Source organism: Centroberyx affinis, unplaced genomic scaffold (assembly GCF_046629955.1).
Source record: "Centroberyx affinis isolate AG114_WGS23_722 - 3 ecotype Tasmania unplaced genomic scaffold, CSIRO-AGI_Caff_v1 ptg002097l_1, whole genome shotgun sequence".
Taxonomy (NCBI): domain Eukaryota; kingdom Metazoa; phylum Chordata; class Actinopteri; order Beryciformes; family Berycidae; genus Centroberyx; species Centroberyx affinis.
The window spans coordinates 18,046-37,317 of NW_027280423.1; the positions used below are offsets into that span (position 1 = coordinate 18,046).

General features: G+C 42.3%; 1 protein-coding gene across 4 annotated transcripts in view; it reads right to left on the reverse strand.

Annotated features, from left to right (window-relative positions):
• Positions 1-436: 436 nt before the first annotated feature.
• The window catches only part of psme4a (proteasome activator subunit 4a), a 28,221-nt gene continuing 9,385 nt past the window's right edge, over positions 437-19,272 (reverse strand). For 2 of the 4 annotated variants that reach the window (XM_071531562.1, XM_071531560.1), the window contains 37 exons: positions 16,707-16,972; positions 16,353-16,539; positions 16,134-16,223; positions 15,961-16,025; positions 15,260-15,410; positions 15,043-15,141; positions 14,891-14,960; positions 14,699-14,766; positions 14,375-14,590; positions 13,521-13,678; positions 13,267-13,362; positions 11,701-11,756; positions 11,544-11,600; positions 11,308-11,363; positions 11,099-11,197; positions 10,885-10,947; positions 10,698-10,793; positions 10,373-10,504; positions 10,030-10,239; positions 8,963-9,099; positions 8,507-8,560; positions 8,290-8,419; positions 8,054-8,135; positions 7,801-7,954; positions 7,548-7,617; positions 7,299-7,424; positions 7,035-7,187; positions 6,584-6,688; positions 6,387-6,478; positions 6,168-6,299; positions 5,822-6,030; positions 5,589-5,674; positions 5,222-5,350; positions 4,367-4,522; positions 2,605-2,767; positions 2,304-2,437; positions 437-1,937 (listed from right to left, as the gene is read on the reverse strand). In XM_071531562.1, the coding sequence (XP_071387663.1) occupies positions 1,803-1,937; positions 2,304-2,437; positions 2,605-2,767; positions 4,367-4,522; positions 5,222-5,350; positions 5,589-5,674; positions 5,822-6,030; positions 6,168-6,299; positions 6,387-6,478; positions 6,584-6,688; positions 7,035-7,187; positions 7,299-7,424; positions 7,548-7,617; positions 7,801-7,954; positions 8,054-8,135; positions 8,290-8,419; positions 8,507-8,560; positions 8,963-9,099; positions 10,030-10,239; positions 10,373-10,504; positions 10,698-10,793; positions 10,885-10,947; positions 11,099-11,197; positions 11,308-11,363; positions 11,544-11,600; positions 11,701-11,756; positions 13,267-13,362; positions 13,521-13,678; positions 14,375-14,590; positions 14,699-14,766; positions 14,891-14,960; positions 15,043-15,141; positions 15,260-15,410; positions 15,961-16,025; positions 16,134-16,223; positions 16,353-16,539; positions 16,707-16,972 (4,482 nt within the window). In that variant the 3' untranslated portion in view covers positions 437-1,802. Of the gene's footprint in view, positions 1,938-2,303; positions 2,438-2,604; positions 2,768-4,366; positions 4,523-4,934; positions 5,066-5,221; positions 5,351-5,588; positions 5,675-5,821; positions 6,031-6,167; positions 6,300-6,386; positions 6,479-6,583; positions 6,689-7,034; positions 7,188-7,298; positions 7,425-7,547; positions 7,618-7,800; positions 7,955-8,041; positions 8,136-8,289; positions 8,420-8,506; positions 8,561-8,962; positions 9,100-10,029; positions 10,240-10,372; positions 10,505-10,697; positions 10,794-10,884; positions 10,948-11,098; positions 11,198-11,307; positions 11,364-11,543; positions 11,601-11,700; positions 11,757-13,266; positions 13,363-13,520; positions 13,679-14,374; positions 14,591-14,698; positions 14,767-14,890; positions 14,961-15,042; positions 15,142-15,259; positions 15,411-15,960; positions 16,026-16,133; positions 16,224-16,352; positions 16,540-16,706; positions 16,973-19,272 lie in introns of those variants that run through there. The other 2 variants (XM_071531561.1, XR_011696030.1) reach the window with 2 other exon arrangements.

A 19,272-nucleotide genomic window follows, 5' to 3' on the forward strand; every position in this document is an offset into this window, starting at 1 on the left:
CAAGAGACAATACCAATTTACTTTTATATGGTCAGTCATTACAGAGAATTAACCCTATGTAGGCCATCTTGCATGTTTCTGAATACTTGTTTGATAGTGATGTAATAATTAATTGTGAACTAACTTAAGTACAGTGCAGTGACACCGATTTCCCTATTTAAGTTTAAATGGAAACAGTTTGTGATCATTTACACTGAACTTACATGTTACATGAAGGCTTATGTTTGAAATCTGCAAGTGATCTTAAAGACATTTAAGGTGTATTCATGATATCAGTAGTTCCTTGGTTTTGTAAAGTTGTTGAAGTTGAAGGATGAGTTTGGAGTTGCCCCATTGACTCAGTATACATATTTCAATTTTGTGAGACTGCTGTTGAATCGAATGTCAAAAACATCAAATGCAATTTTTGTTATAAACAATTTATTGTTTTCCCTCATTCAATAAGCAAACAGTACATCTAAAAAAAAAATCACTGCAGTTTTGGCACTACACTATACATAAGTGAGGTACTAAACGCTTCAATTAGACTGGTTTCAAGTGTTCAGGGAAAAAAGCAAACCAAAATAAATTCATCTCACTGGGTTTTAGAAAAAGGTAAATGATACTGAGGAACAAAGGGAAGAGGTCACAATTACGGACAGGCAGTTTGGTTGTTGTTTCCTTGCATCGAGACACATGCTATGATAATCAAACTGTGCTCAGATCCTCCCAGCAAACGTGTCACACAGCACAGCATCGGGGAGCTTTCTCTCTCCCTTTCTATGCAAGAGTAGATGAAAACAAGCTCCAACGCTAAAAGCTCAACAATCTACTCATGATCTCAACAACACCTTCTATGAAAAATTAAAACATTAGCACTTCAAAAAAATCCAATAAATAAATAAATATGTTTGTGCATGTTTGCTATACCATGTCATATACACATACATGATGCATATAATCATATATAGATCATACATGAAGCATATAATCATATATAGATCAAACAGCCACACAAACATTGTGTGTGTTCCAGGTTAGAGTCTAATCTAAAGAGACCATTGTGCAATAGTCATTCTCTGTGGCTAATAACAAACACTTCACTATTGGAAGATAGTGAAGAGTATGTCCTCCACTGGACAATGTGTTGGCTCAGAGTTGATACTCGGGATATAATCCTGAGACATGTGTGGGACACACGCTGATGTTGTCTTCAAGCATCCCACAAACACACACATACACACACACGCACACACATACACACACCTGTGCACATAAACACACTGAGCAATTTAACCCCCCCCAAAAAAAACAACTGTACAGTAATGTTACAAACTGCAGGCCTTTCATCCCTGCTATGATTGAACCTTAAATATTAAGTATAGTAGAAATGTAATGAGAGCTAAATACATAAATACACAAATCTTCAGTCTTTATGTGTGCCACAACTCAATTCCTAAGTGTGCCACTCTTCCTCCAGGGTGTAGCACTCTGCCAGTCGTCAGTCAGGACCTGGGGCCTCTTCCCCTCATGCAGGCTGGTGTGTGTACAGTCTGGGGTTATCCCAAACTGATGTGAAAAAAAAAAAAAAAAAAAAAAAAACCTATAAAAAAAGGTGGCTCAAGGAGTTGTTTCTTCCACAAGGGAAAAAATATTCCTCCAACAGTTGCATCATGTCCTAAAGACAAACAACATTGATCGTATTCAGTAATGAATGCTAATCAAGTTGAATGTGTTTGTGTGTGTGTTTATGTACTGACATCTCTAGAGTGGTGTGTTTGTGCTGGGATTGGAGAGTGAATGGTGAAAATGCTGTACCAGGTCTAGGCATAGTAACAGGGTGAGACCAGCAGGTCAGTCAGGACCAGCAGCTGGTCGTCTGTGAACTGCTGCTTGTGTTCTTGCCAGTTGTCATGGTGAGTCCGCCGGAAGTTAGACAGAGTTTTCTTCACAGTCATCTGGAAGACCACACACACACACGGGCAGATATCAAAAATAAAATTACAGTTAAGGAAACACCTGATTAGGTTTTCTGTTTGTTGCTACGTGTAGCCTCCAAATTATTACTACTGTTACCATTTGCCCAAGAAAATGCCAAATGAGAGCATATCTAATGACAAGTCAAATATTCAACCATTCTGTGACAGCTTACTAACAATGGCTGTTTTTTGTTTTTTTTATAAGTGTTCACTATGTTGCTCAGTGAATTGTTTACATTATACAAGTTTCGTTGACCCCAACAGCCACACAATATTGCTATTAAAAAAAAAAGTACAAAACAATAATAATAATAATTTTAGGCTACAGTAGGTGATTCAACATACTTCAATGGGTTGGGTGTCGTTGAGGTGGGCACTCAGGTCCATCAGTAGCTGAGGCATCCAGGTGGGTACATTGTATGGGCTGGAGAGAATACAAGCGCTCAGCCCGAGCACACCAGCGTGACGCCGCACCAGGTCTATGCAAACACACCAGGGGGAATACCATAAAGATGAGAGCAGTATACTGTGTATATTATCACATATTGTGCAGACAAATTATTAATTTTGAAAGGCTGAGTACATGCAGAATTTACCTTAGTTAACCCTATGCATGATGGTCATGACTTAAATAACATTTCCTTACCAGCAGAGGGTATGGTGTCCACTACAGAGCCCAGCTCCCTCTTCCTCTTCTTAGGCAAGCAAGTCTTGCAGAGAGCCTCAAAGTGCGCCTGCATGGGGGCGTCCATGGACAGGAAATTGCACTGAAGGAAGCCACTGAGAGTGGTGGCAGCCATTTCTCTTACCTACCACACAGATGCAGAAAGAGGGGGCAGGAGGTTGGAAGTTGAAAGTTTCACTACAGTGCAGTATCAATTCCAACACACAATGTATTGCTCCCGCTGAGCACACTGATTCAAAAGGTACTTATTCAAGACCTTGCTGCCAGTTATAAAAGTAATTTCCTTCAAGGAACAAGGAAGTTATTTCGATACATTGCTCAGTTTGCAGTGATTGGTTATGGCTTCATACTGATGTCTGTTAACTGGATATTTGAGTGGCATTTGAATTAAAACTGAATTATCATCCTATGAACAGTAGTAGGTAATGTGCCAGTTATTCAATGTCTACATGGCAAAAAAAGATAGAGATGAACAAAACGCAGTAGGTTGCTTTAGTTTATGTAAGCTTTGCTTTCATATTATACATTTCAAAATCCCATCGTAGCCATCCAGTTTTGATGAGATGAGTAAAGACTTGACCATGCAGCAGTACTGATGCAACAGCTTATGAGGTTGGCAAAACTGACTTCCATGGACAAAGCTGACAGAGAATAGGAGCTCATTTAGTGATTCAGTCTCATCCTTGAGTGCACAAAGGCTGTGGACTACTCTGAAGCTGTATGCAAGCAGAGGGGACCAGCTTCAACAGTGGATTCTTTGTGTTGGATTACCCTTCACAAGAGAATAATAAAGTACCCATGTGACAAGGCAGCTCCTGCCCAGTTATGTCACCAAGCACACCATTTCTTAGGTAGGCTCCGTACACAGTTGAAAATGATTCTGCAAGGCCCATTCTTATTATCAGGCTTGGAGTACCAGCTATTCTCAGTGGCACACATCCATACTAATACACACAGGCCTAATCAAACTATTTCAGATATCATCTTGATAACAAATACAAAATAAATGAGTAGGTTCTTTGCTGGTAGAGACTGAGTGGGTCAATTAAGGAGAACAGGCTATTTGTAGATCCCTCCGGTGCCAGCACCTGAATTTATTTCGCCAGCAGACAGCATTACTCCTGATCATGTCTCCTCATGAGATTAAAGTAATATAGCTAAGGTCTGTAAGAGACCATAAGAGAGGTAAATCAGGCTCAGTTTGGCTGGAGAGAGGCAAAACAAAAAAAGGCTACTTGCATCCATCCCCCACTTCTCCTTTCTCCCTACTCCATCCCTCTCCCTCTCATCCTCCTTCAATCTGAACGTTATCTCCATAGCAACAGATTACTGCAGACTGTGGTTTCCATAGCGACAGCGAGAGGACTGGAGGGGGAAGAGAGTGGAGAGCCAGAAGGAGGAGAGTGCTGAATCATTACAGTGAAGCTGAAAGACAGTGAGTGTGCCTGCTAGCATAAACAAGCAGGCACTGGCCAATAGCTTGGTGATTATATAATCAGCCTACCATACCGTTTGTTCATCTCCCATCCATCTTCCATTATCTACCATATTCATTTTCGACTTAGACAGCTGTCCAGACTGACTGTGTGGTTCAGCTTTCTGCTTTAAATTTTGAATGATTGTCATGCCTTAATCCAATATCCACATATTTTAATATCAAAAATATAATGTTTCACTGTGTTTTTGCATGTAGTAAGAGTTGTGAATGAGTGCTTGTTTTTACCTCCAGCTGCTCGTCCTCCAGCAGTCGTATCACCAGTGCCCGGACATCATTGACTGCTCCCTGGTCACTCATGAAGGTGAACAAGTTGTAAAACACCATAATCTGCAGGTATGTCAGCACCGTGTAGCGAGCGTGCCAGGAGCTACTGCCAGCAATCTGCAACACACAGCCGCATCCAGCATCAATAACCGACTCTCAGCAATTCAAACATTTGTTTCAAGAGGAATGGACCTTGCCCTGGATGAGTAGGCCATTTGTTATTCAGGTTCCCCTTTAAGACAAATACCACTCATTTTAAAAATTCAGACAGATTCATATGGTTTACAAAAGCAAATCTCTCCCAATGTGAGAGAGCAGAGGAGCAAGCATTTGATCTGTGTTGTCATACCAATCTACAGCCTGCAGCAGTTCCATTTAGAATGAATGCAAGACTGATTTTGTGGATTCCTAGAATAGTTCTCTTTACTTTCACATGAGATGAGCTTTATGTTAGAATAGTGCCATCAGTTGTGCACCACAAAATGTATCCTTATCACCAGTAAATCCTCCTAAGTATTGTCACAGTCACCTTTTCCAACTTCTCCCATTTATTCTCCATGGAGCTGCACACTGGTATGACATTGATACAGATTATGGGGCTCTTTTGTTTCTGGCTGTCAGAGACGGTAGTGAATGTTCCCCAAGGCAGACCAAACAGTCCTAGGGCATAGGAATAACATGTGAATGCTGAAATTCAAGGGTTGTGCCCTCTAAACCTTTTCATTTTTTGGCGTGTTCACACATTAATTATAAGGTGTGAGGGCCTGTAAAAGGCCCAGTCGTGTGACGCAGCCGAACAGAGGAATGATGACTCACCTCCTGCAGGGCAGTAAGGACCATGGGGATCTGCTCTGTGTAGAGGAGCCCCTGCGACATCAGAGACAGGCAGGTCTTGGCATCCCTCTTCAGCTCATCATAGCTGTCATCATTCTCGACTGGAGCAATCTGGAGTACAGGACAGAGATATATAGACAGGCAGGCAGGCAGACAGACAGGAAAGAGGCAATATGGTAAGAAAGAAACAGTGTGTGTAGAGGAAAGTGGGAAAAGTGGATGACAGGTTTAGCAGTAATTAAATCACCCAAGTCTGGATTAATGAACAAAAAAACCTTAAAGTTAGGATTGCTAGAGAAGGAGGTACACAGGCAGGGCTATGAATGGATCTACCATGACAATGTTTCACCTTGAATAGCAGGGGAAGTAACTGGAGCTGCTCTGGGACAGCAGTGGAGAAGGAGCGCCCGGCACTGGCAATCAGCCACTTCAGCACTGCAGACAGTTGGAAAAAGGGATTTACATGTTAACAAGCCATTTAAAAAGATTTATAAAAAGCATCAAGGTTCAGACATTTGTTGCCCTCAGCTCTGTTAACAAGTTTGTCTCAAGTTTCGATGTTGAACTGCACTGCCGTCCCACCTGTTTTGAGCAGTTTGATTGCCTGGGTCCTCTCGTCCTGCTCCCCCACCTCATTCTCCTCCACCACGTGGTTCTGGATCTCCTCATCACCCTCAGTCAGGGGCTTCAACTGTAACAGAATTCGCTCTGTGAAGTCCGAGATGCGCGGGGAGGTGGTTGGCTGGGTGTATGGCAAGTTGACATCGATCATGAAGATGTACGTGAGCACGCTGGTAGGATGCCGAGTTAGAGAGCATCAGAGAAGAAAGGGCAAGAAGGACACGGGAAGAAGGGTAGTGATTAGAAAGGTGTATGCATGTAGTGAAATAATACATCCATAAGAATTAGGGGTGTAGAGAGGCCTCACCTGCCGATGCGTTCTCGTACGTTCTTGTAGACCTGTGTGAGTTTGGGCTCCAGGTATTGCAGAAGCCTGTGGAGAAGCTCTGGAACGCGCCACTCCTGCTGAGCGAGGCCTCCCTGCAGCACATACAGACGACTGGAGGAGAGGGAGGGAGAGGAGCACAATCAGCACAGCTTGTCGGTCACATCAACATCTGTTTAAGGCTGCAACTGTTCTACTCACCAGGCATCGACGAAGGAGCCCCCCTCCCCGTTGACTGGCGACTCCATTAGCATCTCAAACAGCCAGTGCAGCTTGCGTGGGTCTCTACTCTCCTGTACAAACAACAGATTCATATGGAAGAGATGATGAGCGACACAAGCTTACCAGATGGACAGATAAAGAGATATGGCGATGGATATCAGCAGACAAAAGCTTACACAGGCTGTTGCGATGCAGGTTCCCCAATCTGCATAGGTTTCTATCGTGATGTTGGACAAGGCAGTACGGAGCAGTGGACACAACAGGTCCCAAAGACTCTCAACCTGTGACGAAAGCATAGCGGTGTGTCAAAGACTGAGCACTTGATTATCATAAGTATTTGAAGTATATGTACGTGTTTTTTCCAGGAACATTTTCAGTTAACGATGTAAAAAAGTAACCCAAACAAATGTGCCAAGTAGGCACCTGAAAGGCCAGGAAAGGCACTCAAAAATTATGAGCCGTGACAAAGCAGCTCCTCAAACCAGCAAATAAATGAAATTACAATTGGTATTTTTTCACTCTGAGGGAAATTCAGGGGACTTTTCCAGGTATAGTGCTGCCTAGGGACTGAGCAAAGAAAAGTGGGACATCTGGTCAGCTTACTGTTTAAGGGTGTCAAATCTGTACCTTGGTATAGCTCCAATGTTTGCAGCCTCTGATCAGGCCAGAGATTATCTCAGCAACACAACGCTGCTTGCTCTCGTGGGAGTCAGCCACTAAGCGCTCCATATGCGGCTGCAGCAGAGGCAGAAAGGCGTCGTTGAAGTTGCGGAACAATCCCTGGTAGAGGAAGGGAAGGGAAAGGTGTTGTTTAGTCATCATTCTTTTTTTTTTTATTTGTTGAATTTAGTCCCATTTCCTCCATTTCAAGCTACTCTTAGCCAATCTCACCTTGAATAGACAGAATCTGCGAGGGCTGAACTTGTCCTTGCCCTTACGATCCTCAAGAGAGAGGAATTCGATGAGCTGGTTGATGAACACTGGGTCTGAGAAATGGTCATAGATGATCTGCTCTCGCTGTTAGGGAGGATATGAAAATATATTTTACTGGAGGCTGTAAATCAATATTACTTCATATAATCTACTGTCTTACTTTTTTCCCTGAGGAGAGTTTGTAAGATTGTGCACATGTTGACAAACCTCTGTCATTTCCTCTCTGGTCAGGTTCTGTTTGGGCTGCTCCTCAGCAGGTGCATACATCATCAACTTTCTAGAGAATGACAGGTAAATAAAAATAAGGTTAAAGAGGTTGTCTGACATGCTGTCTGATTGTCTGATGCCTAGAGAAACTGCTAAATGTATCAAGAGAGTGAGACAAAAATGTCAAGTAAAAAAGACAGGATAGAGTTGGGAAAACAGACAACAGATTATATATTGATTATAATGTGAGAACCTTGGCCAACTGTAGTATCCCCAGTGGGTCTTTTCCACAAACACACAGCGATCCCAGTCCTGCTGTGTGCGCGGCAGGTTGCTGCTGTGATACTGGAGCCACTGGTTGTCTGGCCGGTCCCCGGCTATCATATCACTTGGCTCCTTCCCTCCACCTTGCACAGGGAAGTGGACAGTTGTGAGATCACAAAATTAGATATCCAAAACCATCATCTTCACTCACATAAGAATACAAGACAAACCATGCTGCTTACAGAGCTCATTGGGGCTGACTGGCACTTTTTTATGTGGTCTCTTCAGTTGCTTCATGATCCCTGCCATGGCTGATATTGCCACCTAATGGAGAAAATGGGACATTTCAAACAAAATTTCCACAGGAAAGCTTGGAATGTATCTATGTGCTGCTTGAGGATCAGAGTACTTGGTGCCACCACACAACAGTATTTTGTAAGATTGAGTGGCTGAGAATGGGTGATCATGAGTAGCACACCTTGCGGACCAAGAGGGAGTCATGGTTGAGGCTTTTGACAAAGAACAGAACAGCAGGTGCTGGGAGTTGGTGATCGTCTCTCAGCAGCAATGACAGGAAGCCAATCGCAATGTGCTCAAACTTCCAAGGCCTAGAACATCAAACACAGTAGGTGTTCACATCCAGACAATGATTAAAAATAAACACTGATCACAAAGTAGATACTAAATTAACCTACATGTTCCTGTTGCTGATGCAGTCCAGTAGATCACCAATCAGCCTTTTGTATTTCCTGAGAATTGGAGAACAATATTAGTTGTGTACAGTAGCCTCCATTGGACAACAGTGACATAGACAATTTCTCTAGGATAACACTGTGCACTTTATCAGAAGGTTTAATTAAAGCCTTTTTTAAACTCTTATTTAACAAAGCAAGATGACTAATAATACATTCTTACTACACCAACAAGCTGAGAGATATTGCAGGGTGTGAGTGTGTTATACATTCACACACACCTGGGAGCTGCCCAGTGCAAACAGTCACACACTGTTGGTCAGCTCCACATTAAGCAGTTGTGTGTCAAGAGGATTTCAACAGTAGTTGTTGAGAAAGGAGACAGCACTCCTCAAGTCGATGACAAAATGGTCTTTGTTGTGATGATGATTCTTGGTCATAATGTTGATGTGAACTCACTCTACAGACTCTGAGTTCTTGAGCTCCTGCCTTCTCACACCCTCTGCTACGTCTTCCTCTGAGGGAACAGGCTCTTCAGGGACGGGATTTCCAGTGACCATAAGTTGTCGAGCCACAGCACAGCACTCATCAGGAATCTAATGCAGAGAAAAGCCATAAAGTGGAAATTCATTTAACCAGACATGATTCTGTAATGCATCTGTAATGGCCAGTGAGCTAAATTAATATAACACATAGTTATGTTTATGTGTTGCGTTTATATACGTCTATAGTAACGTTTATGTGTTGGAATTCCCTCCTTCATACAGTGCATGTAATTTAACGTATTTTGACAGCAAATTAGATGGTGTGCCATGTTAAGGAATGAGTGTCCATGCATGTTTAACAGTATATATAAACATCTGTTATTTCAAGGCAGGAGGTGTTGATATTCAAAACAATCCCTCTAGTCAGTTTAATCTGCAGTTATGGTTTGCAATGGCATAAAGGAAATAAACTGAAGTTGGTAACAGACTTACTTCCTCCCTAACTGAGCTAAATAACGTTTTAGACAGTCCATCCTGACATTTTTATGTCTTTAATGTCACCTTAAGTTGTAACAGTAAACTTTACTTCCATGATTTGATGCTCGCTCCTAAAATAATATCGCACATGACTTTGGTCTCAATGAAAATAAAATAAGTTATTTATGCTTGTCAAGAGCTGCGGGAAACCCTGAATGTCTTGCACTAGACTACATTTTCAAATGACCAAATATCAAGGTAACGTACATTGGCAAAAATAAACAAGGGAATTTCCTTTAGCAATGGATTCAGCCTATCGCGGATCCTCGATGGATTCATCCAATCTAACCCTATCCCCTACATCTTATCATCTAATCTTTTCTATCAAAAATTGGCAAGTATTCCATCATGATTGTTAATGTAGTTATCTAGTTACTCAAAGCTAACCATCAACCTAAAAATGTTTGGATTATCAAGCTTCTACTGTTCCAGGTAGGCAGATGTAAGACAGTCTTAGATTCTATGATCCATTTGTGAAGATGTTCTGAGTGTTGTTATTCTTACGGAGAAGTCGATGCCAATGGTCTCATACTGGCGGTGGATTTTGTCGGCGAGGTCGTCAAAGAGCCGCACAATGGAAGGCTTCTCCAGAGACATGGCCGAGCTGAGGCCAGAGCGTACAATGGCGGGCCATGTCAGAGAAATGCACTCCCAGTCGTGCAAGTTGGCCAGGCACACTCCACTGTGATTCCCCAAAAGACAGTACAAAGCACCCTGGAGAGGTAAAGAGACAGCATGTAGGAAAATTATAGGGGGGAAATATATTTGCAAGTCGTCAAAAAATGGAGATGTACACATTTTTATGGAGTAGAGCAAGGTGCAGGCAAGGCAGAGAGGACTGTCATACTTTGAACTGCTGCTGTGTGATGTTGCTGTTGTTTGGATTGAGAAACTCTAGGACATGGGGGATCAGATCTCTGCAGCAGAAGTTGTAGGTTCCCAGGGCGGCAAACAAAACATTTTGAGCTCTGCTGCGTACCTGATGAATAATATAAAAAAAATCGCAATTGATCTCGACTTCAGGTGTGTTGCGGACACTAGTCAAACGTCACTCACTTTGATTTGTGATGTGTTACAGCTTAACAAATTCTCATTAGAAGCTGAAAACCAGGAAGCAAATAAATATGTATATTAGATCTGTTGATCGATGTGGAGGGTACTGTTGAACTCACTTGGCTGTAGGTGCTTGAGGAAAGCCTCAACAGATCTCTCATAAGCTCCTGGTGAATGCTCCTGTATTGACATCCTTCCACTGTCAGTTTACGCAGCTAATAAACCACAAGAAAACCCAAAGTTACAAGTGGGAAAGGAACGCTCTTATCCCCCAGAAAATGATTCCATTAAGAGCAAATTTTTCACCTCATGCTGGAGCATGACTCTGTCTATGAGCAGGGCTCTGATGTGCTGCTTTCTGCCATGAAGCTGCAAATAAAATAGGAAGGCATTATGCAACTTTGAATTGCCTGTCAGATTAAATCAGTAGCTGTGATCTCAGTATGTTCTGCATCCGATCTATGCTTTGAAGAGGGTCCATGCTCATTATATAGGTTCAATAAAATGTCTGATTTCTCACTCTGTTCTCCATGGATTTCTTCACAAGGTTGAAGCTCTTCCAGCGCGAGTCAAACTCATGTTTGTGAGAACCTTTGAAGTGCATCAGGTCACTGATAATCTGTGAAAGATGTATAATGTCAGAAAATAATATTAACATTGTTCACTGCCAATAAAGAGGAGTCACAACTTCATACAAATGTATCTAGGATTTTATTACTTCGTGCCTACCTTGATAATGGAGAAGAGAGACTTGGTGTCATCCTCAGAGTGCTCCAGAATGTAATCTGAAAAACAAAGAAAAGGAACACAGACAACATGAATTATGGCAGGGCAGAGACCTATATTTTGTGGTAAGTGATGGTTGTTAGCTGAATGTTACTAGAAATTGGTTGGGCATGTGGCTGTAGAACAAACAGCAGCAAGATTGCGAGCCTAAGCCTCAGTGTAATTAAGGGGACACTTACGCAGCAGCTGTCTCATTACACTACAGATTGCGTCTCTGTAGTTCTCTCTGGACTCATCTGCAGGCAGGGATAGAATTACAGTTTAAGACTAAAGTCCATCACACCCTACAGCTGCTTACATCAATACTGAGAAAAGGTTTCAGGCAAAATGACTTACCATACTGCATTCCTGTATAGAGGTTGGTCTCATCTAGATTCACCATGCTGTGGACTCTGGAGGAAAAAAGCGGGTTCAAGGCCAAGTTTAACATTCAGAAACAGAATTGATAAACAAACAAAAATGATAAATGGGCAACTGAACAAGTTGACTCCTTTGGCAGAGCAAAAACCTATAAACAAAGGGTTGTCAAACTTTTTCCGTTTCGAGGACCCTCGAATACATAGGTCTTTAGCCAAGGAACAGCACATTATATTAACTGGCAAGTAAAATACTAACAAAATTGAACTTCTTTAGATTTTATCCCTCACAACAGCCTCGTGGAGGTCCCCAGATCTCATTCTGAGAACCTCTGCTAGACAGTACAAGTGAAAATGCCCCTGAAAGAGAATTTACATGTTATCCCTATGGTCTTCTATGGTATCTGTTAGCATGGATATTGATCTCCTGAAACCTAGAAATCAGAGATCTGTGGGGTCATTCCATCAAAACCTGGAACTTGACAGTGACTTGGAGACTGATCTTGTGGACATGCAGAATATTTGTTTAAGCTTTTAAATTCAAATGAATGCTCTTTAACTGTAGCACTAACAGCTCCCCCCCACTGTTTATAGTGGAGGCACAGCACCACCTGTTGAATTCCCAAGCGCATCCACTGACGTCAGAAAAATGTATGCATTCTTTTTTCAATAAACCTCACCCTCAGGCGACCTCTAGAAAAAGACTCTAGCTCACCCAGCAAAGGCTATGTTGTTCAGCCCTAGTTAACTGATCTCAAAGCGGTGAGATGCAATGTGACTCGGTCTGTCAGACTCAATTCAGGAAACAGTTTTTTACTAACCCATCACGTGTTGGTGGCAGTTTTCATCTAGGCAGTGCTATATCAACTGCCGATACAGTGTAGCAAAACAGAAATGTATTTATATAAAGATGTCACGGTTTATTACTTTAAACGGAACATGTGAGATGAAAATGTATAAATGTTGACGATTTTGTGTAAGGCCCCATCATTTTCATTAACATTAACATTTCATGATGTAACATTGCCTTATTTATTTTAAGTAATGTGTAACAACAGAAAAGTCATCCGCTATATGAGACCCATTCCAGCTCCTGTGGTTGGGGCATGACCAATGGCAGGAAGTCTTCACCCACTGACTGTGATGCGTTTTACATATTAGGAAAACAAGGAAGGGAATTAGACTGCAATCTGCGGACTGTTTTGTATTGGTACATTGTACTGGTGTATTAAATAGGGATTTTTATGGCTTGGTTATGATGATTTATTATTTGAGCAGCTGCTCTCCCTCTCCCTCTAAGGTAGTTAGCATTTCCACTAAGTATTTTCCTGAGAGAAACTTTGACTAATATTTATGAACCGAAAAATGTCTCTCTTTGTTTCCACATTGGGGAGAGAGTTGTTCATGATCACAAATGAGGACCAAAATATTCCATATCTAAGAAATAATGTAATTCTGTCTACTGCTTTTTCCTGTAACTGTGAATTGGTAACTAGAAATGTGCAACATGCATATAAGACATAAACATGTGAATACAACTGCTCACAGTTCGGGGATGGGCTCTCCTTTCAGGGGAGGCATTAGACTCCCGGCTCCTAGGAGGCAGTGCTGAACAATGGCCAGACTCTGTAGGACATCATCTCTGAAAAACAGAAACAATCAGCATCAACTCTATACACACATTACACAGCCCAACAAAACAGCTTAGCTGGATGCAGCCTATAGCCAGCGACTTCAGAAGAAAACAGAATCTTGTTTCTGTGAGAGTATAGGGAAGTACTCTGCTTTGTTCTTCCTTACCTGCTCATGTCCTGTTCCCCCTGTGCGAATCTCTGAAGGCGCTGGAGCTCTGGCTGGAGAATCAGGTCCAGTACATAGAAAGCAAAAGAGGTCTCCTCCACACAGGGCACATGCCACCGGATATCCAGGTTCCACAGGTCCCCAGGTCGACCCCAGTCCTGCACAGGACAATATCACGGTGTTGATTACTTGTGTGAGCCAGTGGAGTTAACATATACGGTGCTAATTAAAGGCTGACTCAATATATAACACGCTCCACCAGGCCTACATCCTGCTGGCAACTCTGGGAACAGCAAGCGAGACACCTTATCTGCCCTGCAGTGCAGGAGAGACACTAATCCAGCCAAGTGTGCTGCTATCCATGCCTCTAGCAGGGAAGAGACTTAATGGGATCAGAGTAAAGGTCCTATTCACTGAATAACTGTCCCAAGAGAGGAGGAGAAAATGAATCAAAGCAGGTCAGGGTGAGCACAAAAGGGTGTGTAACTTGTCTGGTTGAGGGACAAGCATTACTCCCAAGTGCCAATATGGCTTTGATTCTGAAACACATTCCATCAATGGATTAGGGAGCTGATAAGACTATGCATGCTCAAACAAACTTACAAAACAACAGTTCATGGTCATAAAAAGATTTTGAATGTAAACTAGGATAGCACACTCGTCAGGTCTTGTGTAACCTGTGCAGAAATGAAAATGGACAAACACATGGACTCAAGGCAAGGTGCAGTTGACATTTGGGACATCTACAATAAATAAAACCACACTATTGTGTATCATGAGTTTGAGAAATGTGACTTGAGAAGATTCTGAAATGTAAAAATCATCATCTAGTCCATTACTAAGTGCGTTGGTACCTTGATGGGTAGGTAGTCACTGATGGGTTGCTGGAAGCCTCCTGGTACACTACAGTACTCTGTGGGGTAGATGAGGGCGGAGGAGCGAAGGATGTGGTGCAGCAGGTTGCAAGCAAGAGTGTAGCCCTGCTTACACTTTAGGTGGAGGGTAAGCTGCAAGATCTGAACCAGTTGAGAGCGATAGGGCAGGATCTTGTCACCATCCACCCGGGTCACCTGAGGCGCACGAGGCAAAAATATGTTAAGAAGAAAGGATTAGGAGTAAACTGTTAGTAAACATAGGAACCCAAGATAAACCATGGTTATTCATGAGGGTTAAGTCACCTCGGACAGTAGCTGGAGATTCCACAATAACTCCTTGTCAAGCTCCTCCTCATTCAGCACTTCCTCATCTGATAAAAACAGTGCATGTCAGAGACTGATAAAGACCTCATGGAAGAAACAACGTTCCACTGATTCATGCATTCTGAAAACTCCTCTCATAGAAATGGTATTTCCTGTTTGCTGAGCACTTACTGACAGCAATTTGGTTTATGGCATTGCAGCAGTGTGGCACGAAAAGCTTGAGTGACTCTGCAGGGTGACACTGAAAACAGAAACACAGTGATGAGGACCACAGTAAAATGAGAAGCTACAAGAGGCTGGTGCTTCAGGCCTATGCGACTCACCTTGGAGGCAGCTCTGCACATGTCAGCTACCATTCTCCCAGAGACACGTGTCTCAAAGATGTTGGTGGTGGCAAAGGTGAAAACCTTGTCCAGAGCCACCTGTAAAATAATGTGACACATGATATTAATAATATATCCATATATATATACAGTATATATGTGTGTAGGTGTGAGAGAGATGGAAAGAGAAGGGGAGTGAGGGAGGTGTGAGTCTTACCTTGAAGATATCCAAGGAGCACTGTGTGAGGATGGTGCTAAAAGTAGAGGACAGGCCTAGCTCTACCAGACTCTCCAAGTGAGTCATTTTCTCCGTCTCCGTCTCCTCTCGAGTCTGCTCCAGAGTGCTGCTGTCAATCAGGGCAAAGCACCTGTACACATAAAAAAACATTAGTTAAATCTTTCAAATACATTTCACTCCGGCCACTGAAAAGGAAATAAATGTTAAGCACGATGTAATAAAATCAAGCAAGCGAGCAAGAAAATGAACACTAATACAGTGAACCCTTGCATTTAATGTTTCCTTCTGTCCAGCAATTTTATTTTATTTAGAAGGAAAATACAAGGTTTCTAATGGTATCAAAACCCTTCATTGCCAATACAAAAAATACAAAAAATCCTCTTTGTAAAAGCATGACGTAAACACAGAAGATTGCACTTAGTTAAACAACATTCTCTTAAAAGCAATGTGATTTAGACTTAAATCACATTGCTTTTAGAGATTAACTGTTGACTAATATTTTGTGTAGGCAGGTGGTCATCAGTTAACCTGAGAGAGTGATGTCATCAACTAAAAATATCTATGGACCACCCGCTGTCATCACAGCTGCATGCCTGAAAACCATAGCTGATTCATAACTTGCTTTTAAGAGAGAACATGTTTGTTCATTTTTTTTTTTTTTTTTTAAGTCTTCTACATACCTGTCCATGAACTGAAGGACAAAGTCTTCAAACTCTGCTGAAGCTGAGCACATCTCTCTCTCCACCTGAAAGCCAGAGACAAAATACATTATATGGGTAAAAGGAAGCATCATCGTTCAACTTACTTTCAATTATTAAGAAGGAAAAATAAAAAAAAACGAGCAGTGATTCACCTCTGTCAAGTCAGTTTTTTCATGTAGGGCAGACGAACAGTCCACCAAAGGCACAAGAGTCACAAATGTAGCAATAAACTGGAATGTTATCTGTAAAGACGGGAATGACAATCGGATTAGAATCAAACACACTAACAACATGAAAAAAACAACCAAAAGGAGCAAAAAAAGCAGCAAAAATGCCCCAAGCGGTTAGACACGAACAACACTGGTGCCCACCATGCACTTGCTGAAGTCATTGGGGTCGACGCCTGGCAGTGCCCTCATGAGCAGGGGCAGCATGTGTGTGGGGCCCTCAGGGAAGCGCTGCCCTCCTGACACCAGGCTCCGTGCCACACCAATCATGCAGCTGAGAGTGGCTGTCAGCTGGTGGGGCTCCGTCAGAGTCTCCATAGCAGGGTATGTCCTATTGAAGAAATAGAGCACAATTTGCCCTTTCTGACTGCATTTCAAAATGTGGTCTGGTCCATGATCTGAATCTATCAACAGTGTTCCAGACTCTTCGGAAATAGAACTTGACTCAAACAAAAATGTATCCTTCAACAATAATACTCTTGTTCACTACACACTTACTTCTCCAGCACGGGGGGAATGACCAGCTCAGGCCTCATTAGAGCGAGGTTTTGCAGGGCCTGGGCTGCGTCCAGACTGCCCGTCTTGCTGAACATGGCCAGCAGAACCGGCTGCATCATGCTCTTCACAAAGTCGGTGATATCTTGCTCTGTGAGCTTGTGGCTGTCGGGGACCGGCGTCAGCCATGTGGGCTTCCTGTAGCGCTCTCTGTGGAGCCGGCGTACCACGCTGGCTGGGAGACGCTGGAGCAGCTTCATCAGCTTCATCTGGATATGAGGACAGAGGGACAGAAAGACAGATACATGACACAGGGGTGACACACAGGTGGACAGTGTGCCTCCATGTAGTCTGGACAAATGGAGAGGTGGAGGGTGTTGTATGGAGCATCTGTAGACATCAGACACACAACAGACACACAAACACAAACCAATGCACTGTGAACACAGATTTGTCTACTCATCTTGTACTTACATGCTTATGAAGGGAACAATTCACTACTTCAGTGTTATATCAGTTGAGTTTAATTGATGGAATTTCATCAGGCAAAGAATAACACGCATTTTGTTGCATACTAAATGAACACACCCTGACTTGAGATTCTGAATTTCAACTTCTTTTCTTGTGAATGGCAGGTCAATGTGCATGACAGACTCTACTAAGATATGAGTATTTTTTGTTAGCGTAATATTATCTGACTTTAGCAATGGCTAAATATGTACTTTTTATGTAGAGCTGATTGCAAAACACTGTTTACATGTAATGAAGCTACTGCTAAGAGGAAGAACATCTCGTGTGCTTCCAAGCAACAGCCTAGAGTCAACACAAAACTCACCCCCCTGCCAAAAATAAAGGTTTGTGTATGAAGACACAGCCTGCTGACTGTGGCGCTGCAGCTCTAGCAGAGGGGGTTTCCTGAAATAAGAAAGGCATGTGGCCCTGATCCCAGTGACCTTTTATAGCACTGCAGCAGTCTCACTCACATGTCCTCTTGTTATTTCTGAACCAGATACCAACGTAAACCCAGACTGCCGACAGGATTCAGGGAGCTTCCTAGAAAAACGATGACGATAATGGAAGGGCAAAAGCTCAGGAGAGTGACCTGGGACCGCATTGTGACTGCCTGCTCTACCTCATTGTCAGGAACTAGGGATGTAATAATTATCAGGGAATCAGGGTGACCACCCAACTGCGCAAGATATGACTGTAAACATGATTCAAACATGCGGGACCGTGTGAAAGCTGGAGGAAGGGAGGGTGTTGTGTCCTGCCATTGCATTTTATTCTATCATTGCAATCTGTCACAACCTGTTTAATTTACACAAACGCGGTCACTACTACAGTGGCTCTATTTGGATGCTTCATATTATAAGAACTACTTAGCCCCATTGTTTGTTTTGTTTTTATTTGTTTTTTTTGCTGGGATAGAATGGAAGATTTTCACATTTCTAGCAGTGGGTAAAAATGCCCCTATGCAAAGAGAATGTAAAATGTAGGGGGCTTTGAGAAATGAATTTATGTTATCAAGCTTCAGAGCAATCTCAAATAAAGGTACATTATGTGTCAAGTGTAACTGGTCCGAAATTTTGATTATTTTATACAGGTGCCTTTCCTATATATAATGCTAATGACATTATGATGCTAACATTGAACTTTCTGTTTCATAGTCCTAACCAGAGTCAAAAACAAGTCACTGTAACAACTGAATTGCATCAGTCTTCAAGGCACTGAATCAAATCAGATCAAATAAAAAATGAACACAATCATATTCATTCCATAATAAGAATTGCCTGATGGCTTGGTGCCAGTGGGACGTTGACTTGGGCCAGTTGATTGGTCAGTCAGTGGCCCAACTGGTCCAGTGCCCCAAGTTTTTTTTCACCTGGTGATAAACCTGTTATCTTTGCCTCCCTGCTCTGCCACTGGCCACTGCCACGCAACCTCAGAGTTTAAATTACAAGGGAACAAAAAGGCTGCTTCTTTTGTCATGGAAACAATGGTATCCTTGAGTTGAAAATGATGAATCAATGCCATTGCGTTTGAAACGTTCATTGGCTATTTCTGAGTAAGATCAAGCTGGCTTATTTATTTTGAAGGCACTGACAATTACCACAAACACACACTGGGTGCCCATAGCAAGAGCTGGCAGCACCAGCCTGCCTGTGTGTTGGCAACGCAAATACCTGACAACCCCTTATCAGGTCTGATTCATATATTAGCAAAATGGAGTGGAGAGACCCGCCAGCATCATAAATTCCCACTGTTTTTTTTTTCTTCTGTGGTGACATTTACAGAAAAGCATTAGTTATGAGGGGTCATCTACTAATACAATAAGTGCAGCAAGGGCCAATTTATAATACAAAATGTTACAATTGGTAAAAAATTGTACATGTCTAATTTATTCAAGATCAGTCTATTAACTTTTTTTTTCTTTTTCCCATTTTTCAGCCATTTTGCTGCTGTTCATACACATCATGAAAGTAAGTCCCTCTTACACAATAGTAAAGATGTATTGTTCAAGCAACATAGTATTCCAATTGTATCAGTTATGTATAGCTGCTTTGTCAAG